Source organism: Poecilia mexicana, unplaced genomic scaffold (genome assembly GCF_051168715.1).
Source record: "Poecilia mexicana isolate PSO_F unplaced genomic scaffold, ASM5116871v1 scaffold_16, whole genome shotgun sequence".
Lineage (NCBI taxonomy): Eukaryota > Metazoa > Chordata > Actinopteri > Cyprinodontiformes > Poeciliidae > Poecilia > Poecilia mexicana.
In genome coordinates, this window is record NW_028263385.1 from 26,936,729 (window position 1) to 26,958,427 (window position 21,699).

At 39.1% G+C, this 21,699-nt stretch overlaps 1 protein-coding gene across 1 annotated transcript; it reads left to right on the top strand.

Annotated features, from left to right (window-relative positions):
- The first annotated feature begins 4,222 nt into the window (after positions 1 to 4,222).
- trhra (thyrotropin-releasing hormone receptor a) lies at positions 4,223 to 19,327 on the top strand. Its single transcript, XM_014990415.2, has 2 exons — positions 4,223 to 5,997; positions 16,886 to 19,327. Exons 1-2 carry the CDS (start codon positions 5,137 to 5,139, stop codon positions 17,309 to 17,311), a joined length of 1,287 nt encoding a protein of 428 aa, XP_014845901.2. The 5' UTR covers positions 4,223 to 5,136; the 3' UTR covers positions 17,312 to 19,327.
- Positions 19,328 to 21,699: the final 2,372 nt, after the last annotated feature.

Below are 21,699 nucleotides of genomic sequence, written 5' to 3' on the forward strand. Positions count from 1 at the left end.
AGCAGGTCTCCTTCACTGCCGCACAGGTGTAAACCAAGCGCAAGTGTTGTAGCCATAGACATATGAGTAGACCCCGCATTGGCTGCTCCGGCACAGGAAATACGGCGGCCATCTTGGAGTTGTCATTCCTCCTACTTTGCTCAACCAAAACAGCAGAAGATGCCTCAGCTCTGAGGGATTTTGTTGTTTGGATGGTTGGACTATTGATGTGAGGGCTCCACAGACAACATTTCACAAGTAAGATGGACATATTATTGTGTATATTTTGTGATTAGAATATTACTTTATTGTATTTTTGTCCACTGGCGAGATACCAGCTAACATTAGCTACAGTGCTTGGTGTAATACGGGTTCAGCCCCGCTATGAAGGCTAACTGAGATTCCGTAAATCTAAAACAAATTATTCTAACATTGACTTAGATTATCTGACACAAAAGCCTATATTAGAAATGAAGCAATGTAACACATATTATAAAACTTATATTACGTGTTATAACATTCACCAGCAAAGTTTACACAGTTGGTAAAGATGATTATTTATGTGTAATTCTTTCACTCTGTCAAAAGTAAGATACGTCCCAAATCTTCCATTTTTGTTTTGAAGGTTTCCTAAAGACACGATGTGAGGAAGAAGTGGGAGATATCTATAAAGAGAGACGGATTCACTGCAGCACGGATGAATCTTGCATCGGATTTTGGACTTAATCTCAGCTGCTGAATCACTAAAGATAGAACTCGTCGGCTACAAAACACATAGCTATATATATGTGTATATGCATACATACATACATACATACATACATATAAACATCCAATATATTTTATTCAGTATTAATCATTATTTATTTGTGTTTGTATAGTTATATAATGATATTACTAAATAATTTATTAAATAAATTATGAACGGCTGTGTGCTTTGTAATATGCTCATCATACATCAATATCAGAATATTCCATTCATATTCTATTGTTATAGCCACTAAGTATATTTAAATATGCTGAACTATGTGTTAAAAACATACTTAAAAATACAATTGTTTATAAATGTAGCTTTGATAGATGTTTGAATATGGTTTCCAGTAACAAAAAAGCGTGTTATGATCGATTAAATGCGCTGATACGTCATTGTGCCTGCTAAACACATAACGCTGAGTGGAGTGGTGGACCGCTCCAAGATTTTACCACACTAACACCAAACTTGAATACTGCATTTTGCATGTGGTAGAAATGTACCTGAAATTCACATTAAAACATTGAGGGGAAAAAACATAGATAAAGATTTTAATCTAATTCTTACAATGTGAAAATATTTTAGCTGATACCTCTTTGAAAATGACCTAGTTTAACAGAAAAACCTCATTATTCTGCGTTTATCCATTTCATCTGTTTTTCACAGATTAGATGAAGAAATGAGCCCAGTTTCTGCTTCAGCCTGCTAGTCTGAAAGAGCATTGAGGATAGAATTAAAAACTGATTCTTTGCTCATTCCTTATTTAAGAATATCTTAATTAATAAATAACTTACGAGCCAGTGTTAAGTGACAAATAATTAATTTCTGTTAACTTACAAGGACCTGCAATTTAAAATCAATTAACTTTTAAAACAGAATATAAAAAAAAAACAATAATTACACAAGACAAAGATAAAAAAGACATTCAGAACACAGAACTATTGCCCCGGAGCAGTTTTAAAAAACATGCAAAAATAATAATACAGATAAAAATATGGCTTCTCTTTTATAAGATGTAAAGAGGTGAGTGTTTGTATTGCACCAAATTCAATCATTCCTTCTTAACATTTCTGTTTCGGTGCTGTATTGAGTTTGATTCATGACATATGCTCCCAATTAAACTACCTTTTTTTTTATCAATCCAGTTTATTAATGTAGTATAAATTAACAACAGACAGACACTTTGCACGTCTAACACGTCATATCCAGAAATAATCAAATAACTACAAAACCCAATCATACTCGCATTTAAATTTAGTTGCACACTTGCTCTCTAGCTGTAATGCAGTGCAATTGCATTGAGTTCATGAGGCCAACAAGCCAAACCTCACTGAATGAAATAAACGACTCTGCAGCAATCCCTCCTCCCAATGTAGTAATAATGATAAGTTGATTGAAATCTTCAATAGTTTGATCAGTAAATAATTGATAACCATAATTAGATATACACCTACTAAAATGTAAGCGTTACTAAAGTACTGCTGCAGTTGAAAACAATGTTATAAAATGTCTACAAAGATATTTGTCTAATACCCAAAAAACCAAGATCTGATCATTTTTCGCTCCGTACGTCCATTTTTTTTCTTTTTAAACAAATTACATAAACTCTGAAGTAACAAACATGAATGTTTGCAAGGCAAACATTCATGTTTGCAAGAAAGTCGGAGCTGCTTTGTTCTCCGCTCTGCAGCTGGTTCCACGCCTTCAGCAGCATCTGTTCTGCTCTATAACCTTTCACAGCGAAGTCAAGGTGTCAGCTGCTGGGAAAATTGTGTTTACATTTCAGTTTGGAGCTCATCCAGTGTGTGTCTGGAGTGTGTGCGTGAAACATTACTTTTTTTTTTTTGTCTTTGAACACCACATCCCAGACCCGTTTCAGACGCCACGAGTTTCTGAGAGAAAGACGACGGCGCTGCTTGTAAGGACGAGACGCCAAACTCATGCCGTGTAAATTTTTGCTTTTAACACTCAGGTGATAGTTTCACGATAAAAATTTTCAAGGTCCCGTGTTTTAATTAAATTAGCTCAGTTCTTCTCAACTGTCTCACGTCCAGGAGTCTGTTTGACGTTAAGCGTGTAGAAATTAGACCAAGCCCTGCAAAGATCCACCGTACTGGATGCTTGTTATTCCAACAACAGCAGCAAAGCAAGTGAGTTGCTACCAAATGATTTCTGAACCCATATGGAGGTGAGCCTTAGGTCATCAGGTCAACGCACAGCAGTCCTCCCACATCTGGAACGAAAAATAGAAAGACTCCTTTAAAGACAGCATCGCACACTTGTGGAATTGAGATTGAGATAAAATGGAAGTGAGGAGCGACACTACACACAATAAAAACACAGTTTTCTGAGTTTTCAGTGTTTGAACAGAAGTTGGGCAGTTTTGACCAAACAACGTGTCAATAACTGGGACACAATTTATTGGGTTAGAGAGCAGACTACAACGAAGACTTGTAAATAATATTATGGGGAAAAAAATCCCAAAGCTACATGTTGTAGTGATCTTAGTATCAAAGTGGATCAAAGCCATGACCATTTGTATTTGTCCAGAACCGCGAATGAACATATGAGTATATGAACTGAGAAGGACATGAACCAGAAGTAAGACACCTTTAGGATCTAAAAATAAAGTCCTCTGCTTTCTCCTGTCTTATGATTACCATGACTCAGTGGTGTTTTGCAATATGACTTTCCACCCAGGGCGACACAGGCTGGCGGAGGGTTGGGGGTTGGGGGGGCATGCAATGAGGCAAATAGAAAAAATATTTATTTTTGAGTTGCCTTCTAAGTGAGTTTGTGGTATTTGTTCTCAGATGAAAAACAATTTTAGCCATTCCCTACTTCTACTGCGAGCGAGAAAGCAGGAAATTTCCAGATAATGCACCGCAACTCCACACAAAGTATGTCCCCTTGTTGTTAGCGGCAAGCAGGGGACATCGATTTCCAATTGGCACCACATGCATAAGATAAGATAAATGACTTTATTCATCTGGTGTGTAATTCAAGTAGTTACACATGCATACATGATAGAGTGATCAAAATGTACACTATGAAACTATAATGGCAGTATGGCATAAAAGCAATTAAAAAAAAAACCATGATAACAATTTTTAATATGGCGGTTATGTGTTCCCCTTTCTGATGCTGCCCTGGGGAACTGCCCAGATGACCCAATATAAATTACTTACTCTATTCCCTACTAATATGCACAATGTAACTACTGAATATCACTATGTGATGACTATGAAGCTGTTGTTTCATCTGCTGCTAATGATTCTGGTTGAATTAAAAGACCGTTTTGGTGGGTGTTTTTTTTAGAAGCTACATAATAAACCTGCAACAATTTCTACAGGTTTTTGCTTTCTCAGATACCATCAAATCATTAGGTTAATTATGAATCATAACGGATTAACTATATCTTCTCATGTTTTTGCTGAAAACAAACAAAATCAGGTTCTGTAAATGTGAGAAGAACCAAAGGAGTTGAAAAGGAAATTCATTTGCATACTTTTATTGTCTACTTCTTTTCCTTGACTTTTGACGCAGCATGAAAGAGGTCATTCTATTTATATGTGTACATTTGCTGAGGTAGAAAAGATCGGTTTCCCATGCAGGTATCGGCCGATCACCATCGCCAGAAAATTAAGGAAATCAGGCGATAAATCGGGGCACCCCTCATATCTGTCTCTATTAAATCTTCTCAGGATTGGCTGCAAATCACGTCAATAGCATTCTACATCTTGACAGCTACAATAAAGAGCGGAAAGTTCTCCAGTAATTAATGTGTAGCATCATATGGGTGTAATGTTATTTTTAATTGAGACAAATATGCTGGCGCATGACGTGTTAAATGAAACCTCGCTCCGTTTTCCATTCAGTTGTTAATGCAAAAAAAAGAAAAGAAAAAAAAAAGAAAAAAAGTATTGATTCACATTGGAAAAAAGTAACTCAAAAAAAGATCAAAATAAGGCCTTAAAAGTACCAAGACATGAATGTATTATTATCCCCCCCCCCTCCCCCCGAGTTGTGATGTATTTGTCTGGAATCCCTGGCATGGGAGGAAGAAGTTGGTGGTCCCAGTGCGTCACCGTGAGGCTCTCAGGAGCAGAGGGGCTCTGCAGAAAGCGTCTCAGTCACCAGTGAGGCAGGAGCAGCAGGAGCTGCTGCACGCAGCACATCCTCTGATGCGTTTTGCAAGCTTTTTCTGGCTGCATATGGCACGCGTACTGGAGATTTATTTACCGGCTTCGCTTAGCACCACACGATATATTCCACGAGGAGGGAAGATATGAAGCATTTTTATGCGTAATTAGAGGGAGGGGGGTTCTCTTTTATATATTTTTAAATTTTTTATTCTATCTCAGTTTTGTTAGATACTTTAAAGTATTTTTCCCTCTTCTTCTTCAATGTTTAATGTGTTTTTTTTTCCAAAGCGCACAGAGTTACAACCTCCCTCTGTCATGGAAAACCTCACGGTGGATGACATGACTCTGGAGAATGACACGTCGGTGCCGGACAACCAGACTCTGGGCGTTTGGACCGACTACTCTGTCGAATACAAGGTGGTCAGCGTGTTCCTGGTGTCCCTCATCTGCGGCGTGGGGATCGTGGGCAACGTCATGGTCATCCTGGTGGTCCTGACCACCAAGCACATGCGAACTCCCACCAACTGCTACCTGGTGAGCCTGGCTGCCGCCGACCTCATGGTGCTGACGGCCGCCGGGCTGCCCAACATCAGCGACGCCCTGTGCGGGCAGTGGGTGTACGGCTACGCGGGCTGCCTGGGGATCACCTACTTCCAGTACCTGGGGATAAACGCGTCCTCCTGCTCCATCACCGCCTTCACCGTGGAGCGCTACATCGCCATCTGCCACCCCATCAAAGCCCAGTTCCTGTGCACCTTGTCCCGGGCGAAGAAGATCATCATGCTGGTTTGGGCGCTCACCTCGGTCTACTGCGTCATGTGGCTGTTTCTGTCCGACACCAAAAAGTTGGTGTACGACAACGTGGCGCTGCTCACCTGCGCCTACAAGGTGTCCAGGAGCCACTACCTGCCCATCTACTTCACTGATTTCGCCGTGTTTTACGTGCTGCCCCTCATGCTGGCCACGGTCCTGTACGGGCTGATCGCCAGGATCCTCTTCCTCAACCCGCTGCCGTCCGACCCGAAGGGAGGCAGCAAGAAGTGGAAGAGGGAGGCGAGCCAGGGCGGCAGGATGGTCGGCAGCAGCTCCTCCAGCAGCACCACGGCTGCCTCCCGCAGACAGGTGGGCTCCTGTTTACTCTCTCTGTGTAATGATGTGGACGAGCTCCGGCAGCTCCGGCAGGTGCCACAGGTCAGATGGGCAAACCTTTGTTCCCAACAACCGGAAAGAAACGTCGACTGAAACGTCTCATCCTCTCCGGTGGCCTTTCGTATGTTCTTGAATTAGGGGGGGAAAGAAAACAGATGCGCAAAAGTTAGTTGAATGTATATCTTGTGACTCATTAAGAGTTTACTCTAAGCGGAAAAAGGCAAGACACCTAGAAAGTCAGGTGCACTAAAATAAAAAATAAATAAATAAATAAATAAATAGAGAGAGTAAAAAAAATTAGCCAATAAAATGACTCCCACAGCCACCTCCAACAAAAAAGGGGAAATGTTTATTAATAACAAATTCCGACCATGTTAATTTCTTTAATTTGTTAGCAAATCACGAATTAAGCTAAATTCTTGTAAAAAAAATGTCGGATAGTTATTCTCATTGGTGGAGTCTTGCAGTGAATGTCAATCCATCGTGATATGGATTGTACATAAGTGTCACAAATATACCGTCATCCCAATAACGGTGGGATAATATAAGGAGGGATATTACTGTAGATTCTAAATGTAATGCTCATGATGTATTGCTCATGAATTAATTGTTGAATTTTGATGCTAGCTACTTTTGTTTTGGCAAACTGTTCAAAATTAGCATTTTGGTTTGACCCAAAAATGTTTCAAAACGTCCATGGCTCTTATTTAGCATTTTTTAGAATAAAGCTGATGTGCTTTTAAGCCTTATAAAATAATTCATTAATATATCAACATAATAACTTTGAGAATCTATCATAAAACTTGTGGCTAAAAAAGTTTCTACGTTAAAGTTCCATCTGGTTTAGCGATAGCGCTTATCCTAGGTTACACTCAGACTATTCTGCCAAAAGGAATTTTGGAGAGAAATAAGTATGTTTGACATTAAAATAATAGAATTTTGAATAAAATGCATTAGTTTGTTAAGGTAATATTTTATAATGCTCACATTCTAAAAACTTTAGCAATTGTTTTTTGTTCAGAATTTTAGATGCATTTTTATAACTAAATATAGTTGCTCAGTAAAAATTAAGAGCCATTATACGACCTGTAGTTGAGAAAGATTCAGCAGGAATAGAAGTTTGTATCTATCTTATATTAGCTTAGCGACCGCACTAATGCTAATACCGAAACTGGTAGCAAGCTGAGCTCCTTGATCCTGATTAACTACATGCTAATGAACACATCTTAGCTGAGGTTGTCAGGGAGAGACTTTACATACCACATTATTAGAATGGAAAAAAAAAAAATTATCTCAATTTCAGTAAAACATTTTTCTCTTTATCACACACCAGTTCTTTATCTTGCTTCTTTTTGACGTGGATTGCACCCCAATATTAGCAAAAATTATCCTGATCATTTCAGCTTAGCTAATTTAGCTGGTTGTAGTTTAGCTGTTTATTTTTAACACTGTCCTTTAATATGGATTAAAAACTTCCATGCAAATACTTTATCTTATTCAAACAGCATGTTTTATAAGTACAGCAGAGTGATGGGTGAAAGATGCCCATATGCTAATTGTTATGAGATGATGAGATGAGATAAATAAACTTGACTTTATTTTTTACTGGCTTTGGTTAAATTGGGGTAGGAAATAAGGCCAAACATTTTAAATTTTTAATATATGCTGGGCTAATAAAGAAAATGACTCCCTGACCTGAAACAGCAATAAAAATAGGTCCATAAATGTCAGATCTTGCAGGAACATACCATTAAGTTCACCCTCTGATTAACTACATTAGACACATGTAGTGTGCCTAATGTAGATCTTGTAGATATTGTGATCTTGCATATCACAATATGCAAGATCTGTTTTAAGCATAGCAAGTGACATGCAATATAATTCCTTTCATACATTTAATTTTAAATTACCACTTTTCATTCTCCATATGCGATCTTTTTTACTTTATAGTTTCTCCTTTTTATTTTTTGTTTGTTTTCAAATGATTTTTGACAAGAAACAGGGATTCAAAAAAGCTCTTTATGAACAATCCGCCAGGATGTTATATGCAATAATCAAATCTACTATCACAGACGAAGGAAAATGTGTTGAAACATCAATAATTTTATTTTGTCCCAAATAAATAAATAAATACAAAATAACTTTTAAAAAATTGCATATCAGGACTCTGACAGGAGAAGGCCATCCGTTTAGCTGTGCACAATTATTTTGAAGTTTCCACTTGAAAAAACATCAATAAATCCAGGCGGTAACACAATACCTCAGCTCTAAGCCAAAACGACTTACCCTGGGCTTTTTGGATAAGGTCACACCTGGGAGAATTTAAAACACAATAATCCCTCCCATATGAACGAGTTGCAAGGGGATTTTAAAAACGAAACACCCCAAATGTACACTTTGAGATAGGATGGAAGATAGCAATCAGTTCCTGAACAGTGATTTTATTGAACCTTGATAGTCCAATTCTTCAGCACCAATGCCATTTCTATTTTAGTCACCACTTGTTTGGCTTCTTTTCCTGAAGGCTGTATGCCATATTTGCAAAGACAGGTAGCTGAATGAAGTGTCATCTAAAAGAAATAGATTTTTTTTAGAACATTTTATTTTACATCCTTCTGCTTTCTAACTTTGTGATATTCAGCTGGAAGAACTGCGACAACCCAACCACAATCCGCCAATTTTACTTTGGTCTAACTGTAATCTGTCATTTGGAAACTAAACCAGGAGGCATTGTTCACTTTCAGAAAGATTTTATACACTCAAGGAAAAAAAAAATTCAACCCAGTTACACCAAATTACAAAACTCACATTTCAACTGCAGGAACCATGGGGCTGAAAGACTGCACTACAAAAGGTAGCACTTAATTTCTGCAGGAATTTTGGATGCATTTTGTGTAGATAGAGAGTTTACCATATAAATGTAAACTACAACATACATTCTTTGTTAACTTTAACTGTAATTAATATAAATAACTAACATCGTTCAGTTAAAAGAGAAGTGATTCCTTCATCTAAGGCAACATTTCAACTTTAAACATTGTTCTGAGGCATGACTTTTGGTTATAAACATTTGAATTCTGATTGCAAACTGTGCACTTCAGTAAATAACCCTACATGTAAGACTTTGTGATTAATTCTTCCGTGTGAATAAACAAGGAGCTAGCTCGCGTTGGCTACTCAGCAGGTGCAAGACTACCGTTAGCTTAGGTCAGGGGTCTTCAACCTGTGGCTACTGGAGTCACATGTGGCTCTTTAGACAGCTAACTGTGGCTCTTAGTAACTTGCTAATAAACTGAGCAATATCTTAAAATGTGAATACAATAAGGAAGGATCGCTTCAGCAGTTTTTCCGAGGCATCTTCATGCATAACACAAAAAAATGACGTTTGTAGCGTAAGGATTCCTCTTTTCATCAAGTCATTTTTTTGTCACTATCACGCAAAACTATGTTCCTTGTTGACATAATTTTCCATAAAGCAAAATGTCCCTCTGAAGGAAATGTTCAATCTCAAAACAAAAATTGTATTGTTGCTATGTAGTTTAAAAAGACTAAGCAAATTTCTTGTATAGATGGCATAAAAACAAGCTAGCATGTTGCGTTTGTGACTCTAAGCAAATTGTAGAGGTGTAAAGGTTGCAGACTGTTGCTTTAGGTGAACAAATTTATTATTTTAGTTTGAACTAAAGTCATACTGGACACCCCTTAAAACCTAGTTTTACCATCCTAATATGTCTTTTATTCCTTACAGAGTATTGAAAACGTTTCAACCTGGACATATCTTCACTTCTTCTCTAACAAAACCAACTGTGCCACAGTTTGTGAGCCAGTCTTTGGTTAAAACCACCCAATCGCCGTTCCAGCATTTGTGAGGCTTTAACATTACGCCAGCCCATTTTTCTTTTCTTTTATTTTTGGTTTCTATTTTTGACTTTAAGTGATAAGACAGTAGTGTAAGTTCAAAGTATAAATGCTTTATATTTGTCATGTTCACTTCCTCTGCACACACTGTTAGGAGTTAAACCCTGGTCCAAGTCTATCATTTTATCCTTCTTAAAAAACCAAACAAAAAAACACTCCTCCAGTGGTGTGTCGTCTTTATTTTATTTTTGCCACTCTCCTTAAAACGAAGCAGAAAGCTGGAAGGGCAAAGACCCACCAGGCTGTCTCAGACAGTCAGCGGCGGGAGACGTTTGTTTATCAGATGAGGTTTGACGCCTTCCTGGAATGAAGAGGGTGGGGTCCCCTGAGGGAGCTCCAGGCTTAGCTGGATAGTCAAATCAGTTGACCCCAACTCAAACAGGCTTTACGCTGACTCTTTTTTTCTCTCCACCATCACTTTAGCTGACAAATTCTGTTTATCAGCATTAACGTGCTCGTGGTGGACAAGCACGGCAGTCCATCCCAGCCACGCAACGACGTTACTTGAAGGTCAAGAAGTAATGAGGATTTGCCTTTTACCTGTGTGCGTTTATGTGTTCAAGTAAAGGATCTACATTAGAAGTCAAATGATCTGCTTTTAAAACTTTCTTGATGAAAACCGTGAGGTTGATTGCTTGTGAGCCTTTTAGCAAGGGATCCACATATCAGTGTCCTTAATTTCCCCTGGATAAATACCACTGAGCAGATGCCGTGGAGATCCACTGGCTCACAAAGGAACAAAGAGGCCCTGATTGAGTGGCCAATCAGCTGAGACACAAACAGAGCAGTGCTGAATAATTACAATACTTTCCTCCTATCACTACACCACATTGCACAGCCTCTATAGAGTTCCTTATCAATGTCATTTGCTGAGGTGATATACATATATTATTAAAAGCTGCTGGGTTAAAAATAAATAAGCCAATTTGGGTTATTTTGCCAACAAAGTGTAGGTTAAAATATGGACGGGGTTGAATTAAAAAAAAAAGTAGAGTTGGTTTATTGGTTCGACTCAGCCTGGACTTGGACATGCTTCTCCAAATTCATGAATGTCACACTCGATTAGACAGCCATATTGGTGCTATTTTTAGTCTAATTCAGTTCCCTCTGTGAGATATACAGTTTTCCCTAAATCTTGATAGGGGAAATAGCGCTGGTGTGTAAGACAAAACGGTTCAGTGCAGTTTTTTGTGTCCTTACAGTTCCTGACAGATAAGTCATCTGTGTATTCCTTAAAAACGAGCACCATTGTTGGTTTTATTCTCCACACTGTCACATAAAATGGTGAAAAACATTCCCCTGGTGTGGACCAAGAGATATCAAAGGAACAGTTTTTTGAAGTCTTCATCATAATGACATGAAGGGATTGGAGTAATTGCGTGTTGTCAAAGGCTTCGGCAAGATTCCGGATAAGAAAGAGAGTCCATTCTACGTGGAGCAAACATTCCAGGAGAACTTAAGAAGGGAAACTGAAAAAGTGACCTACTGCTCCGTCTTTTCAAAGATGGTTGGGGAGGTTTTTACTGAATGAGCGCCAGAGTTTCCAAGTATATCATACATGTGCAACACTGCTACAATACCAGCACAACACACACTCTACTGTTGCAGCAATTACCATTAGTAACATTCTATATAGTCTTCCTAAACTAGGCAGGTGCTTCACTCACCTCAGCATGCTGAATTCCTGAAATTGAAAATGGCAGCAGGCTCTACTTTTTGATCATTTTGGATAATTATCAGACCACTTGGAACTCATAGAGCACTGAAATACTAAAATGTGATCTTTTAATGTGAAAAATAAGACAGTGATGTCTTATTTGTGTGGAAGTGTGTGGAATTTCCACAGCCTCGACTCCAGTGTGCAAGTATTATTCAAACTAGAAGAAAATCAAGGTGAAACTTTTATAAACACTTTCAACTGCACATGAGTTAGATAAATTGGCTTCACATTACATGCTTAGTCCAACACCTAAGCATAGACACTGATTCAACAAACACTTCTGAAAGAATGAGTCGCTCTCTAAAGGTATGTGAAATTTAAGCTTTGTGCCGTGGTCGCAGTTGTGAAATTTAACCACGACTAAAGAAATTCCACAGTCTGCTTTTGGTGGAATTAAAACAAACTGGAAGTGATTGGGAATGACAGCAACTCGGTCACGGTGAGGGAGCCCATGTGAAACCACAGAGAGGGGTCAGCAGATGCTGAAGGCACATGGTGTATTGTGAGGTCACCAACTTTTTGCAGTGTCAAAAAACTACAAATTTACACATTTCATGTGGCCGTCACATTAGCTCTAAAGCAGTGCAAAGAGAGCTTTGAGGAATTGGTTACTTTGGCCAGAAACTGCATTTAAACCTTACATCAGCAGGGCCATAGTGTAAAGCAGGGCAGCACCGGAGCAGTGGAGATGTGTTCTCTGTAATGCTTTTCCTTTCTGGAAATTTAATGGAAAAATCTGGGTTTGTAAGAGCCAGGTGACTTGCATGACTTCATTGTTTCAGGTCTAGTCATGATGAGGGGAGGGGCTGCTTTACAGTAGTTGAACTTGGTCACTTAGTTCAAGTGACAGTATCTGTTGATGCTTCTGCATATTAGGCTTGTTTGAACAATTTCATGGTCCCGACTCTTTGGGAACAGTTTAGAGACGGCCCCTTTCCTGCACCAGTGCATAAAGCCGGGTCCATGAGGACACGGCTGAGTGAGTTCAGGTGTGAAAGAGTTTTGTGCACAGGGTTCTGGCTTTAACCCAATAAAATAACATCAGTGTCTGACCTCACAAATGGGCTTCTGGACCAAAATGTATTGAATTCACTTCTACACTTTGTTGAATATCTTCCCAACAGACTTGAAGTTCTTTGCAGTTGCAAAGGGTCGGGGTCGATATTATATCGTTCCCCTATGAATGAAGACTATAATGTCATGTTTTAATGTAATTTGCAAACAATTGGCAAATGAAAACATCTATCTAAAAAAACAGTATATCTAAACGGGCAAAGCAGGAGACATAATGCAGCAAATTTGCAGCAGGATGTGCTTCTAAGTATTCACTGTTCAGATAATTTATTTATAAAAACTTGTCTATATCATTTATGTGCCCTTTAGCACTGGTCTTTTACATGAAACCCCCATGAAACAAATTCATTTCTGTGGTTCTGACATGATAAAATCCAAACAAGTCAAGAGTTATGCTCTTTACGCATTCTGTCATTCATTTAAACCTACATCAGTGATGCACTTTCTATTCTAACTCAGTAAAAGTTGTCAGATGAATTAAACATTTGGTGGTTTTGTTTTTCCGTTTTTCTTTGTTGTGAAACACTGAAAAAACAGAGTATTGGTCACTGGCTATATTCCTCACCACATTATCATTCCCCAGACATGCTTGTACTGTACTTCTGACAGGACCAAACTGAGTAAAAGGCATTAGGATGACGGGCGGCATACCTTTTTACTGATAAGCAACTCCAGTGTACCTTGCTGTCAGTTACCTAAGCTGTGTGCTGCATAAAGTCAGATTTTTTTTCCAAGGACAGAAAGTCCTTCTCTGAGCTCTTTCATCAATCGTCAGGTTTTTTTGCTGTATAATAACCAGAAACATGTGATACTGTCCAGATATCTTTATTTTTAGTATTTTTTACCAAAACTGTTACCTTAGTGTAGCACCCCACTACTCCATCACCTATTCTCAGGGCAGAACTTTAACTCACTTGCAGGGTGGCTACTTGGGTTCGTGATTTTCAGGTAGATACCATGCAGGTTTACCTCATGTAAGTAGCTATTACTCCACTACTGTTTTTTTTACCTTCCCAGTAAAACAATCCAGACACCCACACAAAGTTGTTTTTCTTATTTATCTTCAACATCCCACAAACTAACCTGGCTTATTCTACCCTGAACGTTGGTAGGAAATTAACACATAACAGCTTCTATAACCCCTTATATGCATTTACAAACATTAACAGTTCTTAAACTTACACCAACTTCACATTTCAGCATATAACTTCACACACATCCGCACCAGGGCCCACACTCACACATACAGTCCAATACCCGTCGACGCTTCCGTTGCAGGCCTGTTGACGTTTGAGTTCGCAAAACGAACGCAGAAGTCCTTGTTATTTTCCCTCTTGTTGGAACCGGATGGACCAGCGAAACCGGCTCGCACCGCCGACGTCCTCACCGTCACCGCTGCTTAGCGAGTCCACTTTCCTTTTCTTCTTTCCCTTTAGCGTCTCCACGCAGGATTCTTGTAGCTTTCTTTATCTTTAGGGAAACGTCCCCGCCATCTTGCTGCTTTCCCCCCACACGTGCCCTGCAGCAGTGTCCTCTAAACAGTAGCAGTAGCAGTCCTCGTTAACAGGTCCACACTCCTCATTACTCGATTATTAATTATACTCTGCGTATAATCTTATTTCTAACTCGCCAACTATGTTTAACACGATTTTTTTTCGTATTGTTCCAATCCCTCTTTCTTTCTATTCCCCTATCTCCTTCCTCTCTCTTTCTCGTTTTTTTTCTCCCAGAATCCTCTGTCTCTTTTTTTTTTTTTTTTTACACTTCACTTCCCCTCGTAAATCTCAGTTACTCTCAGTCATAGGAATTCATTCACCCCCCCCCCCACTTCTTGTGGTTCTCAAAACCCAGGGCTACATTAGATATAAATTCAGTTTCTGTGTGAGTTCATCATTATTTAAAATGTACTTATTAGTTGAACAGGAACCAATAAAACAGTCAGATATTGAGGATGTTAAAAAATTGAACATGAAGTTGAGTCCGTTGCCTTAAAGCTAACTTTTTAGTGTTTATTTAACATAAAGTTATGAGGAGAAAGTGGTGCTATAGTCTAATATCCGAATGCCTGCTGACGACATGTTCAGGTGAGTGAGAAAATCTCCTTTTGGACGTCTGGTAGTGTAAGAAATCTACAGAGAAGGACTTGAAAATTAGTCAAATACATTCAAAATCTGAACTACTGTGTGATTGTAGACCCAGTAAATTAAACAAAATCATGTAATTTTGAGAAAAAGAGCAAATAAATATTTGGTGTAAATGGCATTGCTTTTCAGATATAGCGTAATAAATAAACCATTATATTTTTGGGACATATACTTAGCAAGTGGACATTCATTTTCCACTGGACATTTCCGCTACTTTACTCACTACCTGACATTTTATATACTGAAGTCGCTAAAAGTGGACAAGATATGACGTGATGTAACCAATTTTCCTCAGGTAATGTTACACAGACGTTGTGTTTTGAGGCATCAGAAAACACATTAGTCCGCTCACAGGTTAGCATGACCTAGTCAAAGGTCAGGCCTAAATCCCAGTTAATGGTTACACGCACTCTCCAACCATCAGGACTGAGTCTGAGCTATTTTGTCAGATTTTTGTTTCTAAAGCTAATTTGAAACCCACTTATGATTTTCTTTCCACTACACAATTACACTTAATTTAAATGTTTGGTCTACCAAGTAAAAGCCTCAGAAAATGTATTTAGTTTGTATATTTAATGAGACAAAAACTAAAATGCCTATGGGGTATTATAGCTTTTGCAAACTACAAGCTAATGACTTACTTCAGATACTATTTACAGGTTGTAAAATTGGAATTACTGGTTTTATTTTCTTGCAGCTGCTCACTGGAGGGCATATTTGACAGATTTTCCATGAATTATCCCACTGCCTGACAGAAACAGTCAAAGCAGCCAGAAGGAAACCCTGAAGGACTGTTCCAATTTGCATACGATTGCTTAAGAATGAGAACAGTGGGGTGTGTGTGAACGAATCAAGATGAGACGAAATTGCATTTTTAGGCGTCAGAGGGCATAACTGGAGGCATCAGGGATGAAGCGAACACGGTGCCAGAAAGTTGCTGGAACAACCAGCAGCCAGTCATTACAGCCAATCAGGAGCATTAGGCACAGAGAGCCGGGCATTATCGACACCTGGCTGGATTTGATAGGACAGGCTTAGATGAAAACACATGGTTTTAAAAAGCAACTGGATGTGTGGGGCTAATAGATGCAAGATGTTGCAATAAATAGATATGTGAGGACAAACATAATGTGGGTCTGGGGTCTTCACATCTACAGTGTCCACACCAAGGAAATAATACCATTATAATGTATACCAACCATTAATTCCAGTATCACAGATTATTTACATTCTGTTTGGCAGACACTGATTATTATTGTTTTATTTTAACAGTTAATGTAGTTAATTCAGTCTCCATCAGACTGGCTGGAGAGTTATCTGTAAACAGAAATTGACAAGTCTTGCCATTGATTTTAAAAAGTTACATTTCGATCAATTTGACTGGAATGCCTTCCTTCTTTGGTGTCTTGAAAAGTTTAAAGGGGCTTCTCCTTACAACTTTCTTTCAGCAATGTTGTTTTTTTTCTTCTCAGTCTTCTTAAGCACCAACCTTTGTGGAGTGTAAAACTATCCACTGTCTCGTCTGTGGATCTCAGCTGAGTTACCGTGGGCCTACTGCCCTTTCCTCCGATGAACTTTCTTCTATCAGTTTAGGTGTTCAGCCTTGTGAGTCAGTTGTGCCATACTCTTTGATTGGGTGATGGATGGATGCCTTTGAAACAACTGGTGGTTTTAGATTCTTCTTTTTAACTAAAGTTGGAAGCCATGAGTGTTTTTCCTCCACTTCACTAATATGTACAACTTTTTGTTGGTTTGTCACAAGCAAAGCTCTTAAACACTTTGAGGTTTGTGGTTTCAAAATGACAAAATTTGACAAAGTTGAAGGACTATGAATACTTTTGCTTGACATTGCACAGAATAACATTTTCTGTAACAGCACTATGTATAAAGAGACTATTTCCTAATGAGCAGATACCTTAGGTAAAATGTCTTGCTTGCCAATTTGGATGTTTCAGCCCTCTTCCTGTCCGTTCTAACCGATGTTGACTGACTGATGTTTCACCAGGTGACGAAGATGCTTGCCGTGGTCGTCATCCTGTTCGCCCTGCTCTGGATGCCCTACCGGACCTTAGTGGTGGTCAACTCCTTCCTAGGCAAACCCTACCTGGACACCTGGTTCCTGCTCTTCTGCCGTCTCTGCATCTACCTAAACAGCGCCATCAATCCGGTCATCTACAACGCCATGTCGCAAAAGTTCCGCACCGCCTTCAAGAAGCTGTGCCACTGTGGCCCCCAGCGCATGGAGAAACCCGCGTCCTACAGCGTGGCTCTCACCTACAGCGTCATCAAGGAGACGTCCAACGGGGAAAGCCCGGACCACTTCACGACCGAAATGGACGAGCTGCACTCGCCGTGCGACCAGTGCATACCTGCCGGAAAGATGCAGTACGTGGTGGATGCCTCGCTCTCTGGCAGAGAAGTGAATGCCTGAGTAGAGACAACTTTTGCACCCAGAGTAGATATCAGATTCCAACTGAACGTATTGTTGAGTTTGGTCTGGTTTAAGTTGACGGCGCGCCGACATGTCCAGCTTGAGTTCTCTCTCTTGTACATATGTTGTTTGATGAAACTGAAGTCCATTTGCTGTCACGTTTTGTGGGCTTTGAATATTTTGCACACGATAAATTAAGAGAACAATTTTGCGTAATCCAAAATAGAGGGTATATGGAGTTATGCTTAGTTATTCTGAGAAAGCTTCATATGAGATGACTACAGGGAAAAACTGGAAGATTACTGATTAAAGGAGTTACTGCACACAGCAACTCTGTTCTATGATAATCCATCAATCTATTTTCTGTAGCCGCTTCATATTTGGAGAGTGTTTGTGGAGTACAGTGCCTAATATATGTGATATATAGGCAACAAAGGGATATAAAGAGAAACAGACATACACTCTTACCTTCGGGCAATTCAGACAGCCCAATTACCCCATCATGCATGTTTTTGGGATGTGTGAGGAATTTGGAGACACATGCACAGGGAGAACAAGCTAATTCCACACCGAAAAGACCCCAGCTGCACTTTGAACTGAGGAACTCCTTGCTGCGAGCCACTGGGCCACTGTGCAACGCTCTTCTGTAAAAAAACAGTCAAAATATTCTTTTGAAATAGATATTTAGAGAATCCACTGGCAAAATTTAGCAATGACATGACCAGTTTGGTTAAAGCTGGTCACCTCTTTACCCTATCCTGCCATTCATCTCACACGATGAATGGATTGATGACTATGGTCGATATAGAGGTGATTGTATGGGACTGGGGGCCTTTTTATGTGATGTTTCAGCCTTATTAACAATCGTACTTTTCAGTCGTACTGCCACAACAGAAATCTTATTTCCCCCGCCCAATGTGTGACAATTCCTCAGCTTCAGATAAAACAGTAGGACCATTTGCAGATGCTAATACTGAGCACACAGGGGAGGAATTACCAACTATAGAATCAGAAATTTACTGGTTCCAAAAGATCATTTGCTTTAAATAATTTCTTCCAAATGGCCTCCAAATTGTCATTAGGCTACAGTTATTGCTTTTTGGAACCCAGAAAAGTTTGTCTTTAGTTTGTTTGATCCCCCTGTGGAGTGACATTCAGCATTAATCACCACGGTATGGGAGTAGTTTGTTCATACCAATGGAATAGTTTGCACAGATAAGTCAGGTGGTGTGTGGCTTATTTAACAAGAAGCAAAGATTTAAACCACTACATTGTTGGGAATCTTGTCTAAGCCTCTGAACTTTTTAATACACCCCTGAAAGAGTGTTGCTCAAGGCACTTATGCATTCACTTCCCTTTTCTGGGCACACAGTCTAATGTTTGACCTTAGGCGAACATCATTTACACACTCTGCACGTTTGATGCACCAAGCCAAGGGAAGCACCACTGCCACCAACTCTGCCTTGCAGATTTTTTTTTTACTAAAAAAAAAATCAATTTCCAATAGATGCATTATTCACTGAGCTAATGAGAAAGAAACGCTGGAGCTAAAAGGAGGTGTGATGGATAATGTTTTATTTAACACAGAATCAGAGACGCAGATGTTGCGTTTTTAACTTCCTCATGAAAATGTGATGCAGAACCTTTCGAGACATTTTCATCAAGCTTAAAATTTTGATGTCTTGAAACAAATTAGCTTTGGTAGAATTTTGAGATGTAATGAATACTTCAGCTGGTTGAAAGTAATTAACTTTTGTTTTCTCCCTGTGTTAAACACAGAGGATTTTAGTCCATTGAAGTTCCAGTTAAATGTTTTGTCCATTTAGCTGAGATTGCTTTATTTCAACCAGTTAGCACTGTGTCATATGGGGAAAAAAATACTAGACCACGGAAAAAGTTCACAAGCATTCATCATTGGTATAAAATTTTAATCAAATTTAAGGCTTTGGAGGATGTGTTTGACTTGTTCTTATTCAAGAATGATCACATAATAAAATATACAATTGGCAGCACCAATGGACATTTTTGTGGCTTTTTCAAATCCACAACAGGACAAAATTGTACCTAAACATATAAACAGAGAAATAAATTTCTTAAAAATATTCATTTGCTTTGAAATCACTAAAAACTTAACCGTTGACACACAACTTTGCACAACAGAAATGCAAACACATTGGATCCCAGCAGCTCCACTCCATTTCAGCAACTCATCTGAACTGTCCTGGCTCAAAATCCATTCAGTGCAATTTTAACAATCCAATTCAAGACAACATTCATCAGGAGAAAAGTCTTTTGTGACCGTCTTTAGGTGAAAAGGCTTTAGAGTTATTTGGCTTGGGAGCGAATTTACAGAGCCAAGTATAACTCTGCAATGCCGCCGACGCATTTTCAAGATAGACGCTCCGATGTTTGAGGAATTTAAATGTGTCGATGAAGCTCCTGTATCTGCAACATCAAAGTTTTAAAGCAGAAAGCAGCTGTTATCTTTTTCAGTAAAAGCAACCTGCTGACAGACCAATTACAGTGGTTGCTTGGTTGAACGATGCGTTTTTACACCATTTCTAAGCTGTCAGTGCGAGTATGAACTGATGGAGGGAGGCGTCCAGGTTCAGGTCTGTCAGGGACAAAATAACCTGGCAAAACCCCGTTAGTCAGTGCTTTGGTTGGTAAAAAACAAACTAGTGGCTAATATGGCGGATAGTAAAACTAAATGAAGAAAATACATAAACATGCAACCGCTGGAGGATATACGATGCAACGTAACGAGACAAAGTGAACAATAGCTGCTGAATACGTTTGCTTGGGTCAGATCTTTAACAGTAAGAAAATATTTTGTTTGTTTTTTACGATCTCTGGCTCAACAGAATGCAAGGTATGTGTTTTCCTCAAGGTTTTAAAAACTTCCCGAAATGTCAAATACAGTAATAGGTACCAAATGTTTCTCTTAGTTTCGACATCAAGCTTAAAAAGTTTGTACTGTGACGACTTCATGTCAGATTCATAAATTTTTACCAATACATTTAGTTAAATCAATTTTTTGTTCATTTGAGAATAAAAAAAAATGCTTGAAGCACAAAGGACAAAATCTGATATTGTTTGCAAACGTTTCACTGATGAAATCCAAGTTTCTGATTCATTACTCATATCTCGAAGTCACTATCGTACAGACGTCATATTTCATTTTGCAACCAATCTTCAACTGGGATTCGACTGGAGTTGCAGAATTCGTCCCTCTTTGCGTTTCCCGCTCCTCCACCTGAAGCCATGTAATCTAAATTAATCCAAACGTACACCGGCGTGACATTTTAATTTCGCTTCCGGAGGCAGAACGCAGATGTCGAATTACGTGACCTTTAACGATGGACTCGGCAAAGAAAGAGGCGGACGCATTTAGACACTCACTTAAACTTGCTGTGTCAATTTAGAACCACCTGAATGCTAATGATTCCCGCAGGGAGTTGCTCGATTAGTCCTCCGACGTGACAGACAGCCTCGACGTTGCTTTGGTTGCCATCAAGTGGACCGGCGTGTGGAGAGCTTGTTGCTGCAGCGAGGGAGAAACGTGTTTCTACTGCTGCTGCATTAAGTCGTTTTATTCAGTTTCAATTGGCAGAATGCAGCACCTTTTCTTTGAGTTATTTGTTCCAGGAGTCTCCACAAACCAGTGACGGCACATGTAGAAAGCAGCAAGATGGCTTGATGAAACCCATTGATGAGGTAGCTTAAAAAATACATTTTGAAAATAACCTATAAGCAGGTGTTAAACATACTTCTCATTAGTGCTGATCTATACTTCATATTTTGGTATCGATCCGATACCAAATAAAGTATCGCCGATATTGATTGATACCAGTACAGATACTTATTGTTTAACTATGAATTCATCAAACATCAGAACTTTAGGCAATTTTGTGTTTTTTCTTTTGGATTTAAAAAAATAAAAACAAATCTAGAACACAACTTAGGTTAATCTGTTCATAATTCATCTACACAATGTGTTTCACTTAGTAACTTTAGTCATTAAAATCAAACACATTTTCAAGAATATTCTAATTTGTTAAATATGACCGCATAGTCATGCCTGCTTGTTGAGGAGGAATTTCACACTATCTCTGAACTTCTGTTTTGTGTGTTAGCGAGTTGAACACCCTGATGAGTGCAACATGATTTGTTAAAATTGTCATTACGTTGTGTCAGTATAATCTGAGACAATGTGTGAAAAGATCAATCTCCTCCACGTCCTCCCTGAGCTACTCTTACTGTCTGAAGAAACTCACCGCTCCCGGTCAAAAGCAACCAATCAGAGCCAGGAGGAGGTTCTTAGTGCTGCCCCTCATGCTAGTGTACGTCCACTTGATGTTGATGATGACAATGATGGAGAAACAACT

Excerpts from the sequence above, each read along its gene's own strand:
- trhra (XM_014990415.2), top strand. The coding sequence starts at position 5,137 with ATGTTTAATGTGTTTTTTTTTCCAAAGCGCACAGAGTTACAACCTCCC. Across the intron at positions 5,998-16,885 it reads CGGCTGCCTCCCGCAGACAG|GTGACGAAGATGCTTGCCGT; the intron begins GTGGGCTCCTGT and ends ATGTTTCACCAG.